The sequence below is a fragment of the Eriocheir sinensis genome, chromosome 4, assembly GCF_024679095.1.
Source record: "Eriocheir sinensis breed Jianghai 21 chromosome 4, ASM2467909v1, whole genome shotgun sequence".
In the NCBI taxonomy this organism is placed as follows: domain Eukaryota; kingdom Metazoa; phylum Arthropoda; class Malacostraca; order Decapoda; family Varunidae; genus Eriocheir; species Eriocheir sinensis.
In genome coordinates, this window is record NC_066512.1 from 3,241,281 (window position 1) to 3,266,691 (window position 25,411).

At 45.4% G+C, this 25,411-nt stretch overlaps 1 protein-coding gene across 1 annotated transcript in view; it reads right to left on the bottom strand.

Moving 5' to 3' along the window:
• LOC126982135 (protocadherin Fat 1-like) overlaps positions 1-24,347 on the bottom strand; it is a 36,473-nt gene extending 12,126 nt beyond the window's left edge. The window contains exons 1-7 of the mRNA XM_050833976.1: positions 24,343-24,347; positions 23,774-23,978; positions 23,335-23,548; positions 22,552-22,746; positions 5,327-5,465; positions 2,479-2,642; positions 1,442-1,650 (exon numbers count right to left, since the gene is read on the bottom strand). Coding sequence (XP_050689933.1) covers positions 1,442-1,650; positions 2,479-2,642; positions 5,327-5,465; positions 22,552-22,746; positions 23,335-23,548; positions 23,774-23,978; positions 24,343-24,347 — 1,131 coding nt within the window. The remainder of the gene's footprint in view (positions 1-1,441; positions 1,651-2,478; positions 2,643-5,326; positions 5,466-22,551; positions 22,747-23,334; positions 23,549-23,773; positions 23,979-24,342) is intronic.
• Between the last annotated feature and the right edge of the window lie 1,064 nt (positions 24,348-25,411).

The following is a 25,411-nucleotide window of genomic DNA, read 5'->3' on the forward strand; positions in this document are numbered from 1 at the left end:
TTCTTCACTATTAACTCCTTCATCTGCGTCACTGCCCTCTAACTAAAGAAGTGAGCAGGGAGAAAGTATAACAAACGAGATCTATAGCTAGGTAAGGGTAATCTGGAACCACTGCATGTATTCTCAAACTATTCTTCACTGTTAACTCCTTCATCTGTCTCACTGGCCTCTCTAACTGTGATGGTGGGCAGGGAGAAAGTATAACTGAAATCTGTAGTTAGGTAAGGGTAACATATGGAGCCACTGCCCGTATTCTCAGACTATTTTTCATTGTTTACTTCTTCATCTGCGTCACTGGTCTCTCTAACTGTAATGGTGGGCAGGTAGAAAGTATAACAACTGAAATCTATAGCTGGGTAAGGGTAACATGGAACCACTGCCCGTATTCTCAGAGCATTTTCCACTGTTTACTTGTTCACCTGCGTCACTGGCCCCAAACTGTGATGGCAAGCATGAAGAAAGTATAACAAACAAGATCTATAGCTAGGTAAGGGTAGTCTGGAACCACTGCATGTATTCTCAAACTATTCTTCACTATTAACTCCTTCATCTGCGTCACTGGCCTCTCTAACTGTGATGGAGAGGTCTAGGAACGATCGCCAGATGCTGAGTCGGCACAGTGTGAACGGGGCCTGAAAGTCACTCAGTTGTCATGGTCCAGAGTTGGCACAGTGTGAGTAGGGCCTAAAAGTCACTCAGTTGTCATGGTCCAGAGTTGGCACAGTGTGAACGGGGCCTAAAAGTCACTCAGTTGTCATGGTCCAGAGTTGGCACAGTGTGAGTAGGGCCTAAAAGTCACTCAGTTGTCATGGTCCAGAGTTGGCACAGTGTGAGTAGGGCCTAAAAGTCACTCAGTTGTCATGGTCCAGAGTTGGCACAGTGTGAGTAGGGCCTAAAAGTCACTCAGTTGTCATGGTCCAGAGTTGGCACAGTGTGAGTAGGGCCTAAAAGTCACTCAGTTGTCATGGTCCAGAGTTGGCACAGTGTGAACGGGGCCTAAAAGTCACTCAGTTGTCATGGTCCAGAGTTGGCACAGTGTGAACGGGGCCTAAAAGTCACTCAGTTGTCATGGTCCAGAGTTGGCACAGTGTGAACGGGGCCTAAAAGTCACTCAGTTGTCATGGTCCAGAGTTGGCACAGTGTGAACGGGGCCTAAAAGTCACTCAGTTGTCATGGTCCAGAGTTGGCACAGTGTGAGCGGGGCCTAAAAGTCACTCAGTTGTCATGGTCCAGAGTTGGCACAGTGTGAGCGGGGCCTAAAAGTCACTCAGTTGTCATGGTCCAGAGTTGGCACAGTGTGAACGGGGCCTAAAAGTCACTCAGTTGTCATGGTCCAGAGTTGGCACAGTGTGAGTAGGGCCTAAAAGTCACTCAGTTGTCATGGTCCAGAGTTGGCACAGTGTGAACGGGGCCTAACTCCTCCCTGCCCAGTGTTCCCCACCTTGAGAATGGTTGTCCTGGGAGCCACGTCAGTGTTGATGTTCGCCTGATACTCTGGCAACATGAAGACTGGTGGGTTGTCGTTCTTGTCACGGACCGTCACACGCACCGCCGTGAAGCTGGCCCGGCCCCCCTCGTCCATCACAGACACCTTGAGGCTGTGCATGGGCAGGGACTCCCGATCCAGAGGTGTCTCAGTGTATAGGTTGCCTGAGAAGGGGTGAAGTTTGTATGGTATAAATTGCAAAGATGAGGAAGCAGCTGAAGGGCATAGAAGAAAAGTGTAGCAAAAAAGCCCGCTAAATGCTGCTCCTAAAAAAAAAAAAGATAAAAGTAACGAGTGGCCAAAAGAGAGGCCAATCTCGGGTTACATAGAGTCTCATTAATAAGGACGCATATGTGATTTTTCCGAGTCAAGACATATGGTAATTGTTTGGTAATCGTCGGCATTTTGTTAGGTTAGGGTAAGTTTAGAGTATCTTTCATTCAAAGCCTCACAACAGTATGCTCTAGTGATGTGGTTCCTTGAGGTTTAAAATGTAGGTAAATATACAAGCTATTGTAATGCTGTCTCAGGGAAAACTTCAATAAAATATGACTGGAAGAGCAGCATATTTTCCATTTTTTTTTTTTATCTCCTTAACCTTTTATTGCTACCATTACTGTTACTACTATGACTACAACTTCTTTTACTACTCCTACTAATACTATGAACAACAACATTCATACATCAAACCTTCAAATGAAATCTCTTACTGCAGGAACCTAAAATTCAAAAGTATAGTACAAGCAAATTCAAAGGGCCGTATTACTAAACATTTTGTCTCCCAAGTTCACATATTTGACAAGGCTTTCGTAGGAGTTTTGCACATTTCTAGGGGTAGTTTTATGACCCCGGTGTTAGTTTGACCCTTCTTCTGTACCATGAACCTAAAGAAACACTCATTAGAACCTGATTGATCCCCTCTTTGACCTTTAGGAAATAGTTGATGTGAGAAATGAAATTGTCTAAGAATACCAACCAATGTCTCTCTCTACCTTCTTTGTCCACGGTGAAGGCTCCCTCTGAAGTCTGGTGCAGGATGGTGTACTGCAGCTTGCCCAGGTCCCAGGCATCAAGGTCCGTGGCCACCAGGTTGATGACTAGCTGGCCAGGAGATGAATTTTCCTCCACGTAAGCTTCATATAGAGTGCGATTAAACCTGAGGAATATAAACAGACACTGAGGTTGTATGATGTATGATAGCTAGTGCAATGTAGTGTGTTCCAATGGTTGATGAGAAGGTTGAGGAGAAGAGTTTTCCTCCATGTAGGCATCTTAAAGAGTGTGATTAAACCCAAGGAGCATTAACAGACACTGAAGTTGTATGGGATCGCTAGATAGGATGTGTAAAAGGTAGTGCGATGTAGTGTGTTCAAATGGTTGATGAGAAGGTTGAGGAGAAGAGTTTTTCTCCATGTAGTCTTCATAGTGTGATTAAACCCGAGGAGGATATACGGACACTGAGGTTGTACGGCACTGCTTGGTGGGATGTGTGGTAGGCAGTGCGATGTAGTGTGTTCCAATGGTTGATGAGGAGGTTAAGGAGAAGAGTCTTCCACCATGTAATATTTGTAAAGAGTGCGATTAAACCTGAGGAGTATAAACAGACACTGAGGTTGTATGGCACTGTTTGGTAGGATGTGTGGTAGGTAGTGCAATGTAGTGTGTTCCAATGGTTGATGAGAAGGTTAAGGAGAAGAGTTTTCCGCCATGTAAGATTTGTAGAGTGCGATTAAACCTGAGTATAAGCAGACACTGAGGTTGTACGGCACTGCTTGGTAGGTAGTGCAATGTAGTGTGTTCCAATGGTTGATGAGAAGGTTGAGAAGAATTTTCCTCCAGGTAAGCTCCGTAGAGAGAGGAGTATAAACAGACAGTGAGGTTGTATGGCACTGTTTGGTAGGAATAGGATATATGATAGGTATTGCAATGTTGTAGTATGTTCCAAAGACAGTGCTCATTTCCTGCTATAATGCCTAGGTAAGGTCTGGGTGTTTGTGGCTGACTGGGCTGCTTGAGGACTTTGCTGGCATTGCTTATTATACATGCTGTCTACCTATCAGTGCCTTACAAGGTGAGATGGTGGGAGAGAACAATATGAAAACTTGAATATAGCTGACTGTCTTGGGCCTCCTTAAAATCTGCCACACTGAGAAGAAGTATACCCCTTGCTATCTTTTATTACTGTTTTCATATTGACTGCTCTTGTGAAAACTTAAAGGTAACTGACTGCCTTGACTCTTTAAAGGATGCCATATTGATATTTCTCTCACTGTCTTTTATAATTATTTTCATGCTGACTGACTGGTGTGATAACCTTAACCCGTCTGCTGAGATTGGCACGGGTTTGGCCTTCACTGGTAGCCTGGTAACATATACTCCCAGGTCTTTCTCTGCCTCTGTGGTGGATAGTGGAGTGTTCCCATGTGGTATTGGTATGCTGGATATCCCCTCCCAAGGTGCATGACTTTACATTTTTCTTCATTGAATTGTAGCAGCCACTTTGTGTTCCATTCCTGTAGCTTAGTGATGTCTTCTGGTAGGAAATCCGCAGTCAAGGGGTTAAGATAATTGAGTGTTTTCAACCTCTTTGGACTCTGTCACAGTGATATTTCCCTTGCTGTCCTTTATCAATGCTTTCATGCCAACTGACTGGTGTGAAAACCTTAAGATAAAAGACTTTCGGTTGACCTTTTTGACTGTCTCATATATCGTAAAAAAGATGACGTTAATGTTAGCGGCTTCATAAATTGCCATCACAGCCTCAAAAACTGCCATCACAGCCTTAAACACGGCCATCACAGCCTTAAACACGGCCATCACACTCAAACACGGCCATCACAGCCTTAAACACGGCCATCACAGCCTTAAACACGGCCATCACAGCCTTAAACACGGCCATCACAGCCTTAAACACTGCCATCACAGCCTTAAACACGGCCATCACAGCCTTAAACACGGCCATCACAGCCTTAAACACGGCCATCACAGCCTTAAACACGGCCATCACAGCCTTAAACACGGCCATCACAGCCTTAAACACGGCCATCACAGCCTTAAACACGGCCATCACACTCAAACACGGCCATCACAGCCTTAAACACGGCCATCACAGCCTTAAACACGGCCATCACAGCCTTAAACACGGCCATCACAGCCTTAAACACGGCCATCACAGCCTTAAACACGGCCATCACAGCCTTAAACACGGCCATCACAGCCTTAAACACGGCCATCACACTCAAACACGGCCATCACAGCCTCAAACACGGCCATCACAGCCTTAAACACGGCCATCACAGCCTTAAACACGGCCATCACAGCCTTAAACACGGCCATCACAGCCTTAAACACGGCCATCACAGCCTTAAACACGGCCATCACAGCCTTAAACACGGCCATCACACTCAAACACGGCCATCACAGCCTCAAACACGGCCATCACACTCAAACACGGCCATCACAGCCTTAAACACGGCCATCACAGCCTTAAACACGGCCATCACACTCAAACACGGCCATCACAGCCTTAAACACGGCCATCACAGCCTTAAACACGGCCATCACACTCAAACACGGCCATCACACTCAAACACGGCCATCACAGCCTTAAACACGGCCATCACACTCAAACACGGCCATCACACTCAAACACGGCCATCACAGCCTTAAACACGGCCATCACACTCAAACACGGCCATCACAGCCTTAAACACGGCCATCACAGCCTTAAACACGGCCATCACAGCCTTAAACACGGCCATCACAGCCTTAAACACGCCATCACAGCCTTAAACACGGCCATCACAGCATTTGTACCCAAAGACCATACTAAAAGGTTACCTCGGCGCGTGGTGGTTGGAGGCCAGCCCCGAGACGTGCAGGCCGGTGAAGGCCGCGTGCACCCCGTCACTCACAGACAGGTTCAGGGTGAGGGAGGCCACGTCCTTGAGCTTGTGTGGGGCCGTCACCGTCAACACACCTGGGGAAAAAGATCCACCTTTCAATAGTTAAAATTCACCATTCTCAAGCCAACACATTCCATCTCCTCTTCCTGCACCACTCTGGTCACTGCAGGAGCAAACAATCGTGCCTTCAACCCTTCATCAAAACAACGGCTTTTCTTTCCAACACGTATCCCTGAAAATGTCAAAAAATTTTCCTCCAAACTTCAAGCTTCCTTAACCCTTAAACGACAGGTATTGTTTTCACTAAATGGTCCCTGGATACGGGTAAAAACAGCTGCTATTTTGTTGTTGTTTATTCACATTGTATGAAGCGTCTTAACTCCCTGAAGACAGCAGTGAAATCTAAATTGCGATGCGTTGTGTAATAGTCACGCTGGAGCACTTGCTGGGCTAGAGTGCAGCACAGATAATGAAATTACACCATCACTCTCTAGGTCACTCTCACTACTGCATGCTTTCACTATTTTTATTTATTTACATCTTATAGTGCAATTAAGTACAAGTATGTCGATGAGCGGGCAACGGCCTGCCTGTCACTACTCACAATGTTTTCGTCACTGTTATCCTTGTACTCAGAATGATCTTCACTCTAGATCCTGTCCTGTGTTTCCCAGTGTTTTCTTATCTTACGGTTCCAGGGCTGCTCAGTGAGGGCTAATGATCTTATTTCAAATATACGAGGGTCAGATAATTATGCTGGCAGACACCTCGGCAAGTCACAGAACCCGCCAAATTTGATCTAAACATTCAAATTAGTGGCGCGAAAGAGTCTGATTAAATGAATGATGGCCGTCTGTGCGGACCGAGCCGGGTTTGATTAAATAAACGATGGCCATTGTTGAAGGTTTAAGTCTAGTCATCTGTACGCGTACATGAACCTTACCAGTCAGCTGATCCATTTTGAAGATGGCGTCTCGGTCTCCCGAGTGAATGGCATAACTGAGCGGCGTGACCTGACCAGCGTCTGGGTCAGTGGCAGACACCGAGGTGACCACATGGCCGGGCTGGGCCTCGGCCGACACGCGGCAGGAGTAGCTGTCCTGGCGCCACGCTGGAGGGTTGTCGTTGAAGTCCACAACTGTAGGCAAAGAAAACATCTGGCCAGGCTTAACAAAACACGACTATAGGGTCGGTGTGGTCTGAGGCTTCCACCCTTCACATCAACTATTTCCAAAGGCCAAAATGGAGCTAAGTCGGTTTCCTAGGAGTGTTTTTTCAGGTTCGAGGTACAGAAAAAGGGTCGACTATTATCGGGGTCATAAAACTACCCATGGAAATAACCACAACTCCTATGCAAGCCTAGTCAAACATGAGCGCTTGGGTGCTGCAATGTTTAAGAATATGACCCTAGATATACTGTAGTTACTGTTGTCCACTTGTTCTGCCCCCTCCTTCATGCGTGTCCTGCCCAGAGTTGGCAGGATGTTAATCAAATATTTATAATCGAAAAAAGTGGTTTTCTATATTCATATTTTTTCTATTACTTAATTTACTGTCTGGATGCATACCAAGGTTGAGAACCCACTCTAAAAACCAGCTGGTGTGGGAATATACCTTCTTTGTCAGCCATAACGTTCAGTACCTCAAGCATATGGAAACTTCATGCATACAACTTGCCTTTGGCCCAACTAGTCTGGCTATATAAGTGTTTACTGTCTACATGTAATTTACCGTCAATAACCACTGTGGCGGTGGAGGAGAGCTGGGGTATGCCTGAGTCCGTGGCCAGCACAGTCAGCACGTGTTGAGCCTCAGTCTCTGCATCCAGCTCCTTGGTGAGTGTGACGGTGTAGTGACCCTCTAAATCTCTCCGTTTTCTCTTAAGCCTCTCCTCTTCCTGAACCTTTTCTTCAGTCTGCCTTCATATCCACACATACCATTCCTCTCCCGTACGGCACCGTCCAGGGCACGCACCTCAAAGCTGCCACACTCCATGACACACGAGTAGCGCACTGAACCGCCCGGCCCCGTGTCCACGTCACTTGCCGAGACCTGTACAAGGCAGAGGGTGAAGGTGTCTTGACAATGCAAAAAGAATTCAAACTTTTGATTTTTCGATCAGCTTATCAAACTTATGCATAAGATCCATTTTTGATTGATTAACAATGAAATGTTACTAGGCAGTGAATGGGAATCAATATTTATAAAAGAGTTTATGGTCAAATTTTCATATTAAAAAAAGTGGAAAAACCTGTAATATTTGCTGAAGTAATTTACCTGCAGCACCACGTGGCCCGGTGATGCAGCCTCCGACACGTCTCCCTTGAAGACGGAACGGCTGAACTCCGGCGGGTTGTCATTGACGTCCGTGACTGCGACTGTGACGTGGGTGTCCGTGTGGCCCCCGGTGAAGGGGTCCCGCGCCCGCACCGTCAGGTTGTGGCTGGCGGAGGCCTCGTAGTCCAGCAGGGCAGTGGTCTGGACGACGCCTGGACACAGGGCGACACCATTACCTTTGTGTGCTAAGACCAGTGAGGGAAGCAGTGCTGGACCAGTAAATGCCAACATACTCAGACTAAACACCTCACCAGTACCATATAAAACTGTTTTATATAACAAGGTTCATGCAAGTGCATGGAGGGAAAAATGAAAAAAATGTGTTGGCAGGGATAATGAATAATGCAAACACACACACACACACACACACACACACACACACACACACACACACACACACACACACACACACACACACACACACACACACACACATCTTATGAACATCATGAGAAATGTCTGTGTACATGTTTTCTAGTGATAAGTTGTCAAGGCAGGCGGGGAAACAGAAGGCAGCAACCACTTCATGTACTTATGATCAACAAAACTGGCAGACATTCATTAAGTGTCATGTCAAAGTGTTAATGGTTCAATAATGTATCCAGAGTGCATAAGAACATAAGAACATAAGAACGTAAGGAGTCTGCAAGAGGCCGGTTGGCCTATACAAGGCAGCTCCTGTACACTCAACCCCACCTTACCTCACCATCCATTGCTTTATCTAACCTCTTCTTGAATGTATCTATGGTATTGGCACCCACAACATGGCTCCCAAGCCTGTTCCATTCGTCCACCACTCTATTAGTGAACCAATTCTTGCCTATGTCTTTGTTGAATCTGAATTTGTCTAACTTAAAACCATTGCCACGCGTCCTACCTTGGCTCTTTTACTTTCAAAATCCTATTGACATCCCCTTTATTAAAGCCCTTCATCCATTTATAGACTTCGATCAAGTCTCCTCGCAACCTTCGCCTTTCTAGAGAGTGTAGATTTAAATGCTTCAGCCTGTCTTCATAAGGCAAGTTTCTCACCCCCTGAATCATCTTTGTCATCCTCCTATGAACAGATTCTAACATCTTGATATCCATTCTATAGTAGGGGGACCAGAACTGAACTGCATAATCGAGATGAGGTCTAACTAGTGCTAAGTAAAGTTTGAGGATGACTTCAGCTAGCGCTCCTATTGCTTACGCTCCTTGAGATGAAACCCAGTACTCTGTTGGCCCGATTTTTAGCCTGAATGCATTGAGCCCTAGGACGGAGGTCTGCGCTCTAGTCTAGGATAATTCCTGACCGCCAGATGACGGCTCTAGTCTCACTCCGCGTTGTAAACTCGTAGAAATAGCATCCGTGCGCTCGTGTCATGTTTTCAGCACTACAGTGTGTTTTCAGCACTACAGTGTGAGTTCTTTGTGCTTTAACAATGTCCCCCAGAAAGATGGTTAAAAGGCACGGTGCTGCAAAGAAAACAGGAACGGTGGCTACTATGCTCGCAACAGGAACGGAGGGCGAGCCTCGGCATATTGCATGCTCTCCTGGACGTGACAGACTCCCGTTCACACTCCATCTCGGACGATACGTCGGGTTAGCTTCACGTTGGTGGTCGCAAAGTCACTTACAACATGTCAAGTCACTCTACCTTCAAAACTGCGACCAGTACGCGCAGGGGCGGAGCAGCGGGATGACGTCACTTGATTCCAAATACCCGCCAGTTCACGAGTGACTAAAATTGCGGCCGGGTATGCACTTTGGATGTGCATGTTTGCCTTCTTTCACCGCGCGTTCAGGCAAGTCACTGATGAAAATATATGCCTTTTTATTATGCTATGCGTGACTGTAAATCCAATGCCTACAAACGGTGGTGTGGGGTGTGAGGGGGGGGGGGGGGGGGATGTTGAAGTGTTTGATTTAAATTAGTCCGCCTTCCTTCGTTTTCTCTAAATCCTATATTCTACATTCTCTGGTTTGGCACCAAGCAGCGTCACGCATAAGCCACGCCTCTGCCGTGTCTCCTCCCACAAAGCTGCGTATGACTTGACTTAATATAAGTGACTTTGGGTGGTCGAACGTAGTTCCGGTGCCTCGAGAATAGGGAGACTGCGGCTACTAAACCCCCGGGCGAAGCCTACCCCTCGGGCGTAGCTAGCGGTTGCAGGAGTCTCCGTAACAACCGTAACACATTGATTTGTGTTCCATATTATTAATCATCGCTATTTTTTAGAAAAAAATTACTTAATTCTGTTAAAAAATAACATGTAAAATGATTATATAAATATTTTTTTATATATATATATATATATATATATATATATATATATATATATATATATATATATATATATATATATATATATATATATATATATATATATATATATATATATATATATATATATATATATATATATATATATATATATATATATATATATATATATATATATATATATATATATATATATATATATATATATATATATATATATATATATATATATATATATATATATATATATATATATATATATATATATATATATATATATATATATATATATATATATATATATATATATATATATATATATATATATATATATATATATATATATATATATATATATAAGCAGGGTATATAAAAAAGGGTGGGAGCAAAATTGCAAACATGTGCGGCAAACAAGCGTCTGGCTGCCCGAAACACAGGCGGGTAAGCAGAGGAGTTTCTGATTGCAAGGGTTTGCACTTCATGGCGGGAACACATCAACCAGGAACATGATCAGGCATGTTTAGGACACACACTGCATCTAAATGAATCATAATCACTGATATTACAAGGCAACGATGAAGCACAAATGTGTAGCATGAAAGGAATCTCTCTCTCTCTCTCTCTCTCTCTCTCTCTCTCTCTCTCTCTCTCTCTCTCTCTCTCTCTCTCTCTCTCTCTCTCTCTCTCTCTCTCTCTCTCTCTCTCTCTCTCTCTCTCTCTCTCTCTCTCTCTCTCTCTCTCTCTCTCTCACCTTTTATTTGGTTATTATCAAATTTTCCTCCTACTGATGACAATTTTTTTGTTCCTTAAATTATCCACATATTGGTGTTTAACTATTCCTCCAGAAATACGCGGTCATGCTTTATAAGGCTTCTCGTGCAGTAATTTCTGAAAATTATGTACAAAGAAAAATTAAATCCATCCACCTCAACCATCCACCTCAGGCCCTTTAAACATAAGCCTGTGCTCCGCCCCTGGCCCGGCACACGACTCAGAGCTGTCACAGTGCCCGGGAGGAAGGCTTCATCATAAATATTTACACTGAACAAGTAGGACAAAACGGGAAGATAAAACAAATACTTACATTCAAGATCCACTGCATTGCCACCTGGGAAAGCAGACAAACCTTTCATGAAGCAAAGTACGGAGGTTCAGGGATGACAAAGATATACATTTTTTTTTCATGATGTATGAGTAAGGACAAGCAGGTGGGTGAAGGGAAGATGCAAGGGTAATGGACATGTTACAGGAGGGAGGCAGTTGGGTGGTTTGTGTGTACTTAGATCTGGACGAGGCATTAGACAAAATACTACCACAAGACTAATATGAAAGCAGGAGAATATATAAGGACTGACAGGAGAATAGCAGAGTAGACAAAAGACTTTCTGAGAGACCGACAGATGAGGAAAGTAATCTACGACAATATGTCAGGGTGGAGGGAAGGAATAAGTGGAGTTTCCCAGGGCACAGTGCTGGCACCCATTGTGTTAAGGACATGGTGGAAGGGATGGGCAGATATACAAGCCTGTTTGCGATGATACAAAGATCACAAAATAAATGGAAGCTGAGGATTGTAAAAGTCCGCAGGGTGATCATGACAGGATTTATCAGAGGAACCAGGAGTAGACGGTGAAATTTAATGAAGTTATTGGAAATGGGTGACTGTACTGAAAGGCTGCCATGGGATTACTCAATGAGAACTGACAATAAAAAAAAGGAGGAGGAGAAAGGCATGGAATAATTTGTCACCTGAAAGAAAGTTTGGAAAGTTTCGTTTAGTCGGCGCAACATCTGCATGCGGTCATATGCCGGAGAGAGACAGAAGGGGAAGGAATTATAGGAGAAAGGAACAGATCCCAGGAGACGGGACACAACCCCCGATTAATACCTGGTACCCATTCACTGCTGGGTGGACAGGGGCGTAGGGTATCGGAAACGCCGCCCAAATTTTTCCATTCTGCCCGGGAATCGAACCCAAGCTCTCTCGGTTGTGAGCCGAGTGTGCTAACCACTGCACCACGAGGCCCCCTGTCACCTGAAAGACACATTAACGAGAGACAGCCTTGGGAGCAGCTGAAAACACTGGACTGGCATTTCACTACACAGACTAAGAGATGATGAAGAAACTAAGCTGATCAGGTTGGAACATGTGGCAGTAGTACGGTCCCCACATAAAAATAAACATATAAACAAAAAACAACAACAAAAAAAAAAAAAAAAGCAATCAAGTTTGTCCCTTTCCCATGGAGGAGGAAGAAAGCTTCTGTCAGTGGCAGATAATTTTGCAAGGTCACAGTTATTAGCAGCTGGGAAACTCGTGTTACTGGTTGCACTACTCATTGACACTCATGTTAAGGCCAATCACAATGAGGTGCTCCAAGGTATGGTGGAACAACTATGATTTATAAGAGTTAGCAAGTGTCCAACAGTTCTCACTCTGGACGGCTGGCACGCCGGGTCTCCCTCTGCCTCTCACCTTACCTACACACCTCTCAAGCTCATGTGTTAGTAAGATTTCAGTGGTGGTGTAACTCTAAGATCAACAAGGCATGTGTCATCACTAATACTGGTGTGCTCTGGGCAAGGTGAGCCACTGCCACTAAAGGCCTTGCTGCTGCCTGCCATGGTGCCCCCACCTGTGGAATAGTCGAGGCCGAACAGCTCCTCGGTGTTGCCGGCCACAATGGTGTACATAATGGGCTCCCCGGAAGGGCTAGCGGCCTCCACCCTTACAACGGGCGTGCCCTTGGCGGCGTTCTCTGGCACGGCTGCCTCATACCGTGCGGCGGTGAACATTGGCCCTTCAGAAGACACCACCCTGGGGACCCGTGACGGGCAGGTTAACATCTTCAACACAAGAAGAACCCTGAGGCTAACAGGCCTGACCCAAGGCAAGGTGGTCCTGGCTGCGTGACTCACCTTATGAGGACATGGGCCTGTGAGCTGAGGGGAGGCTTTCCCCCGTCGTAGGCAGCAACAGTGAGGCTGTAGGTCTTGTCGGCCGCCATCAGGGTCTGCTTCAGGGAAATTTCACCCGTCTTCTTATTCACGGCGAAGAGCTCACCGCTGCCTCGCACCAGCTCGTAGCGGACACTTCCGAACTCCCCAGAGTCAGCGTCTATTGCCTGCACCTGAAGACACAAGGGAAAGGGCTTGGTAATAGGACCATCTCATAATCAACAATTACATAACTATTTTTCACTTCCTTCTCTTTCCCCTTCCCTCTCTCCTTCCTCTTTCCTATATTCTCCTCCTTGTAGCCTTGCTTTACTTGACATTTCCTTTACTTCTCCCTGTCTCCCTCTCTTCCCTTTTTTCTCTTTCCTTTCCTCTCCTTTTGGCTCACAACAAATATTTCCCAAGGCCACGGAGGTGATTGGCTGAGTTCACATGATTGTTTTTCAGTCATGGTGCGAAAGCCTTGTGAATTAAACTATAACTAGACTCATTGGCCTACCCATGGAAATACTAGCACAACCTCTACAAAAGCCTTACCAAATACCTATGGGTGTGTAAGCCCAGAAATGCTTGAAAATATGGGCCTAATGCAGCCATACAGTTCCATCGATCAGTTTTCCCGACACTAAGGTTGGTATTCTCAGATGATTCCTTCCCTTACATCGATTTCCAAAGGCCAAAAAGGAGATCAGTCAGGTTCTCATGGGTGTTTCTTTAGATTCATGGTACAGAGGAAGGGTCAGACTACCACCAGGGTCATTAAACTACTCCTGGATATCCCCACAACCCATATGAAAGCCTTGTCAAATATGTGAGCTTGGGTGCCAAAATGTTTAATAATACAGCCTGAAATGGTGGCTTGCAGTCCCTTGTGATACATACATACAGAAACATAGTGGAACAAATCAACACCTTGACTGAAGATTTCCTACAAAACCTCACCAAGCTACAGGAATGGAACAACAAGTGGCTGCTACAATTCAATGAAGAAAAATGTAAGTCATGCACCATGGGAGGAAATCCAGCATACCAATACCACATTGTAAACACTCCACTATCCACCACAGAGGCAGAGAAAGACCTGGGAGTATATGTTATCAGGGTACCAAAAGGCAAAATCCATGCCAATCGCAGCAGACGGGTTAATAATATGGCTCCATTGCAGTCCATTGTGATGCCTACATAGAGAAACACAGTGCAGCAAATCAAGGTACAGTACAGTTTCACATAAAACAGTATTATATGGTAGAGTGAAATGGAGTTTAGTGCAGCGGGGGGCAGAATATTGTAGTTATTCTATTTTTTTATTACAGCAAAGGAAGTAGCTCAAGGGCAAAAGATAAATTAAAAAAAAAGTCGGCTAAACACTGACTCTATAAAAGTAGGGGAGTTTTTTCTACAGTAAAGGAAGCAACTCAAGGGCAACAAAAAGAAAGTGTAGAAAAAAGGCCCGCTAATCGCTGCTCCTATAGAAGTGGAGAAGGGTGGCTGAGAGGTCAATATCAAGTGGTAAGAGGACTATGTTCTTATATGAGAAGAAGCAACAGGGCAACAGACAAAAAATATTACACTGACGAGTTTTTTACAGTAATATGGAGATTAGAAAAGGAAAAAAAGACCTCACTGCTTGCTGGCCCTAAAATGACACACTAATCACCTCCAGAGAAACATTATAAAAGAAGGAACAGGGCAATAGACAACAAATAGTACACTTACGAGTTTTTTTACAAGGAATACGTAGGTCAGGGAAGAAAAAAAAAAAAGACCCTCATTGCCTGCTGGCCCAAAAAACAACAGATTACATAATAAACTTACTGGTTCTTTACAGAGAATAGTAGGTTAGAAAAGAAAAGGCCTCACTGACTACTGGCCCAATAAATAACAGACTAAAAAATAGATCTACTGGTTCTGTTCAGAGAATGGAGACAGCATAACAACCGAAATTACTAGCTAGGTAAGGGTACTAAAAGCCAGGCCTGTATGGACCATATTGGCTATACAGGCAGCGCCACACGTGGCCACTCAGTGAACTGTCAAAGCAGTACTTTCCACAGAACTCAAGTTATGTATTAGTGCGTCTGAGGCTGCCTCCAGGATACAAGGCCTTGGTGCCGCCACCGCTCCAAGCCAACGACTGCACACACTTTCCTCCTACCCGATTTCCTGACTACTATTTGACATGGAGAAAAACTGAAATCGGGTAGGAGTGAAGAGTGCAATCATCGGCTGGGGGCGATGGCGGCATCATGGCCGTGTATCCTGAGACAGCCTCAGACGCACTCTAGTCTATAACTTGAACTCTATGGAAATTCAGCTTGGAGTTGAGTGGCCATGTGGCGCTGCCTGTATAGCCACAGTCCATTCTTAGACTATTTGGGTCTCTCAACAAATATTTCCAAAGGCCATAAAGGAAATTAGTTGATTAAGGCGCCATTCACACTGTGCTGACTCTGGGCCATGACAACCCAGCGACTAAGGGCACACAAGGTCTTGGGTGTGAAATGCTGATGTGAAAGGGTCGAACATGGTCGGAAAGAGGTCTAGAAACGATTGTCAGATGCCGAGTCGGCACAGTGTGAAGGGGGCCTAAAAGTCGCTGAGTTGTCATGGTCCAGAGTTGGCACAGTGTGAACGGGGCCTAACTCCTCCCTGCCCAGTGTTCCCCACCTTGAGAATGGTTGTCCTGGGAGCCACGTCAGTGTTGATGTTCGCCTGATACTCTGGCAACATGAAGACTGGTGGGTTGTCGTTCTTGTCGCGGACCGTCACACGCACCGCCGTGAAGCTGGCCCGGCCCCCCTCGTCCATCGCAGACACCTTGAGGCTGTGCACAGGCAGGGACTCGCGATCCAGAGGTGTCTCAGTGTATAGGTTGCCTGGGAAGGGGTGAAGTTTGTATGGTATAAATTAACAAAGAATGAGGTCCCCTTTTTTTTTTTTTTTACAGGAAAGGAAGCAGCTCAGGGGCATAAAAGTGTAGAAAAAAGCCTGCTAAACGCTGCTCCTAAAAAAAGGATAGAAGTAAAAAATGGCCAAAAGAGATGCCAGTTTCAGGTTATATAGAAAGTTTCTTTAGTAAGGATGTAAATGTGATTTTTCCGAGTCAAGACATATGGTGACTGTTTGGTAATCGTCGGCGTTTTGTTAAGTTTGGGTAAGTTTAGGGTATCTTTCATTCAAAGCCTCACAACTGTATGCTCTAGTGATGTGGTTCCTTGAGGTTTAAAATGTAGTTAAATAAACAAGCTACTGTAATGCTGTCTCAGGGAAAACTTCAGTAAAATATGACTTGAAGAGCATGTTTTCCATCCTTTTTTTTTATCTCCTTAACCTTCTATTGCTACCATTACAGTTACTACTATGACTACAACTACTTTTACTACTCCTACTAATACTATCAACAACAACAACAACATTCATACATCAAACCTTCAAATGAAATCTCTTACTGCAGGAACCTAAAATTCAAAAGTATAGTACAAGCAAATTCAAAGGGCCGTATTACTAAACATTTTGTCTCCCAAGTTCACATATTTGACAAGGCTTTCGTAGGAGTTTTGCACATTTCTAGGGGTAGTTTTAAGACCCCGGTGTTAGTTTGACCCTTCTTCTGTACCGTGAACCTCAAGAAACACTCATTATAACCTGATTGATCCCCTCTTTGACCTTTAGGAAATAGTTGATGTGAGAAATGAAATTGTCTAAGAATACCAACCAATGTCTCTCTCTACCTTCTTTGTCCACGGTGAAGGCTCCCTCTGAAGTCTGGTGCAGGATGGTGTACTGCAGCTTGCCCAGGTCCCAGGCATCAAGGTCCGTGGCCACCAGGTTGATGACTAGCTGGCCGGGAGATGAATTTTCCTCCACGTAAGCTTCATATAGAGTGCGATTAAACCTGAGGAATATAAACAGACACTGAGGTTGTATGATGTATGATAGCTAGTGCAATGTAGTGTGTTCCAATGGTTGATGAGAAGGTTGAGGAGAAGAGTTTTCCTCCATGTAGGCATCTTAAAGAGTGTGATTAAACCCAAGGAGCATTAACAGACACTGAAGTTGTATGGGATCGCTAGATAGGATGTGTAAAAGGTAGTGCGATGTAGTGTGTTCAAATGGTTGATGAGAAGGTTGAGGAGAAGAGTTTTTCTCCATGTAGTCTTCATAGTGTGATTAAACCCGAGGAGGATATACGGACACTGAGGTTGTACGGCACTGCTTGGTGGGATGTGTGGTAGGCAGTGCGATGTAGTGTGTTCCACTACAAAGTTCCTCACCAACGACTGTTGCTTAAATTACAGGCTCACGGAGTAGAGGGTAAAGTTTTGAACTGGGTCAAGGCGTGGCTTAGCAATAGGAAGCAAAGAGTGCAAATCAATGGTAAAAGATCTGACTGGGGATGTGTTACGAGTGGGGTCCCACAAGGTTCGGTATTAGGTCCACTTTTGTTTATTATTTATATCAATGACTTAGACACAGGAATTAATAGTGATGTTAGTAAATTTGCAGATGATACCAAGATCGGTAGAGTAATTGAGTCGGATCAGGACGCTAGTATTCTCCAAGGTGAACTCAACAGATTATATGACTGGGCGGATAAATGGCAGATGGAGTTCAATGTAGGGAAGTGCAGTATTCTGAGTGTAGGTAGGAACAACCCCTCACATAACTATTGCTTAAATGACACTCTCATAAGTAGGTCTGGGAGAGGGATTTAGGGTCTTAGTGAGCTCTGATCTCCGTCCAAGGGCACAATGCATTCAAGCTAGAAATCGAGCTAATAGGGTACTGGGATTTATTTCAAGGAGCGTAAGCAACAGAAGCCCGCCCAAGTCTTCCTCAAACTATATTTAGCATTAGTTAGACCTCATCTTGACTATGCGGTTCAGTTCTGGTCACCCTACTATAGAATGGATATCAAAATGTTAGAATCGGTGCAGAGGAGGATGACTAAGATGATTCAGGGGTTGAAACTTGCCATACGAGGAAAGACTCAAACAGTTAAACTTGCATTCTCTAGAAAGGCGAAGGGTGCGTGGAGACATGATCGAGGTTTATAAATGGATGAAGGGCTTTAATAAGGGAGACATTCATAAGGTTTTGTTGGTAAGAGAACCGGGTAGGACACGAAGTAACGGGTTTAAACTGGATAAATTCAGATTCAACAGGGACATAGGCAAAAATTGGTTTACTAATAGGGTGGTGGATGAGTGGAATAGGCTTAGCAGTCATGTGGTGAGTGCCAATACAATTGTCACATTCAAATGAGACTAGATAAATTCATGGACAGCGATATTAGGTGGGGTTAGATACACGGGAGCTTAGGGTCAAAGGAGCTGCCTCGTACAGGCCTACCGGCCTCTTGCAGACTCCTGCGTTCTTATGTTCTTATGTTCTTAATGGTTGATGAGGAGGTTAAGGAGAAGAGTCTTTCACCATGTAATATTTGTAAAGAGTGCGATTAAACCTGAGGAGTATAAACAGACACTGAGGTTGTATGGCACTGTTTGGTAGGATGTGTGGTAGGTAGTGCAATGTAGTGTGTTCCAATGGTTGATGAGAAGGTTAAGGAGAAGAGTTTTCCGCCATGTAAGATTTGTAGAGTGCGATTAAACCTGAGTATAAGCAGACACTGAGGTTGTACGGCACTGCTTGGTAGCTAGTGCAATGTAGTGTGTTCCAATGGTTGATGAGAAGGTTGAGAAGAATTTTCCTCCAGGTAAGCTCCGTAGAGAGAGGAGTATAAACAGACAGTGAGGTTGTATGGCACTGTTTGGTAGGAATAGGATATATGATAGGTATTGCAATGTTGTACTATGTTCCAAAGACAGTGCTCATTTCCTGCTATAATGCCTAGGTAAGGTCTGGGTGTTTGTGACTGACTGGGCTGCTTGAGGACTTTGCTGGCATTGCTTATTATACATGCTGTCTACCTATCAGTGCCTTACAAGGTGAGATGGGAGAGAACAATATGAAAACTTGAATATAGCTGACTGTCTTGGGCCTCCTTAAAATCTGCCACACTGAGAAGAAGTATACCCCTTGCTATCTTTTATTACTGTTTTCATATTGACTGCTCTTGTGAAAACTTAAAGGTAACTGACTGCCTTGACTCTTTAAAGGATGCCATATTGATATTTCTCTCACTGTCTTTTATAATTATTTTCATGCTGACTGACTGGTGTGATAACCTTAACCCGTCTGCTGAGATTGGCACGGGTTTGGCCTTCACTGGTAGCCTGGTAACATATACTCCCAGGTCTTTCTCTGCCTCTGTGGTGGATAGTGGAGTGTTCCCATGTAGTATTGGTATGCTGGATATCCCCTCCCAAGGTGCATAACTTAACATTTTTCTTCATTGAATTGTAGCAGCCACTTTTTGTTCCATTCCTGTAGCTTGATGATGTCTTCTGGTAGGAAATCCGCAGTCAAGGGGTTAAGATAATTGAGTGTTTTCAACCTCTTTGGACTCTGTCACAGTGATATTTCCCTTGCTGTCCTTTATCAATGCTTTCATGCCAACTGACTGGTGTGAAAACCTTAAGATAAAAGACTTTCGGTTGACCTTTTTGACTGTCTCATATATCGTAAAAAAGATGACGTTAATGTTAGCGGCTTCATAAATTGCCATCACAGCCTCAAAACTGCCATCACAGCCTTAAACACAGCCATCACAGCCTTAAACACCATCACAGCCTTAAACACGGCCATCACAGCCTTAAACACGGCCATCACAGCCTTAAACACGGCCATCACAGCCTTAAACACGGCCATCACAGCCTTAAACACGGCCATCACAGCCTTAAACACGGCCATCACAGCCTTAAACACGGCCATCACAGCCTTAAACACGGCCATCACAGCCTAAAACACGGCCATCACAGCCTTAAACACGGCCATCACAGCCTTAAACACGGCCATCACAGCCTTAAACACGGCCATCACAGCCTTAAACACGGCCATCACAGCCTTAAACACGGCCATCACAGCCTTAAACACGGCCATCACAGCCTTAAACACGGCCATCACAGCTTTAAACACGGCCATCACAGCCTTAAACACGGCCATCACAGCCTTAAACACGGCCATCACAGCCTTAAACACGGCCATCACAGCCTTAAACACGGCCATCACAGCCTTAAACACGGCCATCACAGCCTTAAACACGGCCATCACAGCCTTAAACACGGCCATCACAGCCTTAAACACGGCCATCACAGCCTTAAACACGGCCATCACACTCAAACACGGCCATCACAGCCTTAAACACGGCCATCACAGCCTTAAACACGGCCATCACAGCCTCAAACACGGCCATCACAGCCTTAAACACGGCCATCACAGCCTTAAACAAGGCCATCACAGCCTTAAACACGGCCATCACAGCCTTAAACACGGCCATCACAGCCTTAAACACGGCCATCACAGCCTTAAACACGGCCATCACAGCCTTAAACACGGCCATCACAGCCTTAAACACGGCCATCACAGCCTTAAACACGGCCATCACAGCCTTAAACACGGCCATCACACTCAAACACGGCCATCACAGCCTTAAACACGCCATCACAGCCTTAAACACGGCCATCACAGCCTTAAACACGGCCATCACACTCAAACACGCCATCACAGCCTTAAACACGGCCATCACAGCCTTAAACACGGCCATCACAGCCTTAAACACGGCCATCACACTCAAACACGGCCATCACAGCCTTAAACACGCCATCACAGCCTTAAACACGGCCATCACACTCAAACACGGCCATCACACTCAAACACGGCCATCACAGCCTTAAACACGCCATCACAGCCTTAAACACGGCCATCACAGCCTTAAACACGGCCATCACACTCAAACACGGCCATCACAGCCTTAAACACGCCATCACAGCCTTAAACACGGCCATCACAGCCTTAAACACGGCCATCACAGCCTTAAACACGGCCATCACAGCCTTAAACACGGCCATCACAGCCTTAAACACGGCCATCACACTCAAACACGGCCATCACAGCCTTAAACACGGCCATCACACTCAAACACGGCCATCACAGCCTTAAACACGGCCATCACACTCAAACACGGCCATCACAGCCTTAAACACGGCCATCACACTCAAACACGGCCATCACAGCCTTAAACACGGCCATCACACTCAAACACGGCCATCACAGCCTTAAACACGGCCATCACACTCAAACACGGCCATCACAGCCTTAAACACGGCCATCACACTCAAACACGGCCATCACAGCCTTAAACACGGCCATCACAGCCTCAAACACGGCCATCACAGCCTTAAACACGGCCATCACACTCAAACACGGCCATCACAGCCTTAAACACGGCCATCACAGCCTTAAACACGGCCATCACACTCAAACACGGCCATCACACTCAAACACGGCCATCACAGCCTTAAACACGGCCATCACACTCAAACACGGCCATCACAGCCTTAAACACGGCCATCACAGCCTTAAACACGGCCATCACACTCAAACACGGCCATCACAGCCTTAAACACGCCATCACAGCCTTAAACACGGCCATCACAGCATTTGTACCCAAAGACCATACTAAAAGGTTACCTCGGCGCCTGGTGGTTGGAGGCCAGCCCCGAGACGTGCAGGCCGGTGAAGGCCGCGTGCACCCCGTCACTCACAGACAGGTTCAGGGTGAGGGAGGCCACGTCCTTGAGCTTGTGTGGGGCCATCACCGTCAACACACCTGGGGAAAAAGATCCACCTTTCAATAGTTAAAATTCACCATTCTCAAGCCAACACATTCCATCTTCTCTTCCTGCACCACTCTGGTCACTGCAGGAGCAAACAATCGTGCCTTCAACCCTTCATCAAAACAACGGCTTTTCTTTCCAACACGTATCCCTGAAAATGTCAAAAAAATTTCCTCCAAACTTCAAGCTTCCTTAACCCTTAAACGACAGGTATTGTTTTCACTAAATGGTCCCTGGATACGGGTAAAAACAGCTGCTATTTTGTTGTTGTTTATTCACATTGTATGAAGCGTCTTAACTCCCTGAAGACAGCGGTGAAATCTAAATTGCGATGCGTTGTGTAATAGTCACGCTGGAGCACTTGCTGGGCTAGAGTGCAGCACGGATAATGAAATTACACCATCACTCTCTAGGTCACTCTCACTACTGCATGCTTTCACTATTTTTATTTATTTACATCTTATAGTGCAATTAAGTACAAGTATGTCGATGAGCGGGCAACGGCCTGCCTGTCACTACTCACAATGTTTTCGTCACTGTTATCCTTGTACTCAGAATGATCTTCACTCCATCCTGTCCTGTGTTTCCCAGTGTTTTCTTATCTTACGGTTCCAGGGCTGCTCAGTGAGGGCTAATGATCTTATTTCAAATATACGAGGGTCAGATAATTATGCTGGCAGACACCTCGGCAAGTCACAGAACCCGCCAAATTTGATCTAAACATTCAAATTAGTGGCGCGAAAGAGTCTGATTAAATGAATGATGGCCGTCTGTGCGGACCGAGCCGGGTTTGATTAAATAAACGATGGCCATTGTTGAAGGTTTAAGTCTAGTCATCTGTACGCGTACATGAACCTTACCAGTCAGCTGATCCATTTTGAAGATGGCGTCTCGGTCTCCCGAGTGAATGGCATAACTGAGCGGCGTGACCTGACCAGCGTCTGGGTCAGTGGCAGACACCGAGGTGACCACATGGCCGGGCTGGGCCTCGGCCGACACGCGGCAGGAGTAGCTGTCCTGGCGCCACGCTGGAGGGTTGTCGTTGAAGTCCACAACTGTAGGCAAAGAAAACATCTGGCCAGGCTTAACAAAACACGACTATAGGGTCGGTGTGGTCTGAGGCTTCCACCCTTCACATCAACTATTTCCAAAGGCCAAAATGGAGCTAAGTCGGTTTCCTAGGAGTGTTTTTCAGGTTCGAGGCACAGAAAAGGTCGACTATTATCGGGGTCATAAAACTACCCATGGAAATAACCACAACTCCTATGCAAGCCTAGTCAAACATGAGCGCTTGGGTGCTGCAATGTTTAAGAATATGACCCTAGATATACTGTAGTTACTGTTGTCCACTTGTTCTGCCCCCTCCTACATGCGTGTCCTGCCCAGAGTTGGCCGGATTTTAATCAAATATTTATAATCGAAAAAGTGGTTTTCTATATTCATATTTTTTCTATTACTTAATTTACTGTCTGGATGCATACCAAGGTTGAGAACCCACTCTAAAAACCAGCTGGTGCGGAATATACCTTCTTTGTCAGCCATAACGTTCAGTACCTCAAGCATATGGAAACTTCATGCATACAACTTGCCTTTGGCCCAACTAGTCTGGCTATATAAGTGTTTACTGTCTACATGTAATTTACCGTCAATAACCACTGTGGCGGTGGAGGAGAGCTGGGGTATGCCTGAGTCCGTGGCCAGCACAGTCAGCACGTGTTGAGCCTCAGTCTCTGCATCCAGCTCCTTGGTGAGTGTGACGGCACCGTCCAGGGCACGCACCTCAAAGCTGCCACACTCCATGACACACGAGTAGCGCACTGAACCGCCCGGCCCCGTGTCCACGTCACTTGCCGAGACCTGTACAAGGCAGAGGGTGAAGGTGTCTTGACAATGCAAAAAGAATTCAAACTCTTGATTTTTCGATCAGCTTATCAAACTTATGCATAAGATCCATTTTTGATTGATTAACAATGAAATGTTACTAGGCAGTGAATGGGAATCAATATTTATAAAAGAGTTTATGGTCAAATTTTCATATTAAAAAAAGTGGAAAAACCTGTAATATTTGCTGAAGTAATTTACCTGCAGCACCACGTGGCCCGGTGATGCAGCCTCCGACACGTCTCCCTTGAAGACGGAACGGCTGAACTCCGGCGGGTTGTCATTGACGTCCGTGACTGCGACTGTGACGTGGGTGTCCGTGTGGCCCCGGTGAAGGGGTCCCGCACCGTCAGGTTGTGGCTGGCGGAGGCCTCGTAGTCCAGCAGGGCAGTGGTCTGGACGACGCCTGGACACAGGGCGACACCATTACCTTTGTGTGCTAAGACCAGTGAGGGAAGCAGTGCTGGACCAGTAAATGCCAACATACTCAGACTAAACACCTCACCAGTACCATATAAAAACTGTTTTATATAACAAGGTTCATGCAAGTGCATGGAGGGAAAAATGAAAAAAATGTGTTGGCAGTGATAATGAATTATGCAAACACACACACACACACACACACACACACACACACACACACACACACACACACACACACACACACACACACACACACACATCTTATGAACATCATGAGAAATGTCTGTGTACATGTTTTCTAGTGATAAGTTGTCAAGGCAAGCGGGGAAACAGAAGGCAGCAACCACTTCATGTACTTATGATCAACAAAACTGGCAGACATTCATTAAGTGTCATGTCAAAGTGTTAATGGTTCAATAATGTATCCAGAGTGCATAAGAACATAAGAACATAAGAACGTAAGGAGTCTGCAAGAGGCCGGTTGGCCTATACAAGGCAGCTCCTGTACACTCAACCCCACCTTACCTCACCATCCATTGCTTTATCTAACCTCTTCTTGAATGTATCTATGGTATTGGCACCCACAACATGGCTCCCAAGCCTGTTCCATTCGTCCACCACTCTATTAGTGAACCAATTCTTGCCTATGTCTTTGTTGAATCTGAATTTGTCTAACTTAAAACCATTGCCACGCGTCCTACCTTGGCTCTTTACTTTCAAAATCCTATTGACATCCCTTTATTAAAGCCCTTCATCCATTTATAGACTTCGATCAAGTCTCCTCGCAACCTTCGCCTTTCTAGAGAGTGTAGATTTAAATGCTTCAGCCTGTCTTCATAAGGCAAGTTTCTCTTCCCCTGAATCATCTTTGTCATCCTCCTATGAACAGATTCTAACATCTTGATATCCATTCTATAGTAGGGGGACCAGAACTGAACTGCATAATCGAGATGAGGTCTAACTAGTGCTAAGTAAAGTTTGAGGATGACTTCAGCTAGCGCTCTATTGCTTACGCTCCTTGAGATGAAACCCAGTACTCTGTTGGCCCGATTTTTAGCCTGAATGCATTGAGCCCTAGGACGGAGGTCTGCGCTCTAGTCTAGGATAATTCCTGACCGCCAGATGACGGCTCTAGTCTCACTCCGCGTTGTAAACTCGTAGAAATAGCATCCGTGCGCTCGTGTCATGTTTTCAGCACTACAGTGTTTTCAGCATTACAGTGTGAGTTCTTTGTGCTTTAACAATGTCCCCCAGAAAGATGGTTAAAAGGCACGGTGCTGCAAAGAAAACAGGAACGGTGGCTACTATGCTCGCAACAGGAACGGAGGGCGAGCCTCGGCATATTGCATGCTCTCCTGGACGTGACAGACTCCCGTTCACACTCCATCTCGGACGATACGTCGGGTTAGCTTCACG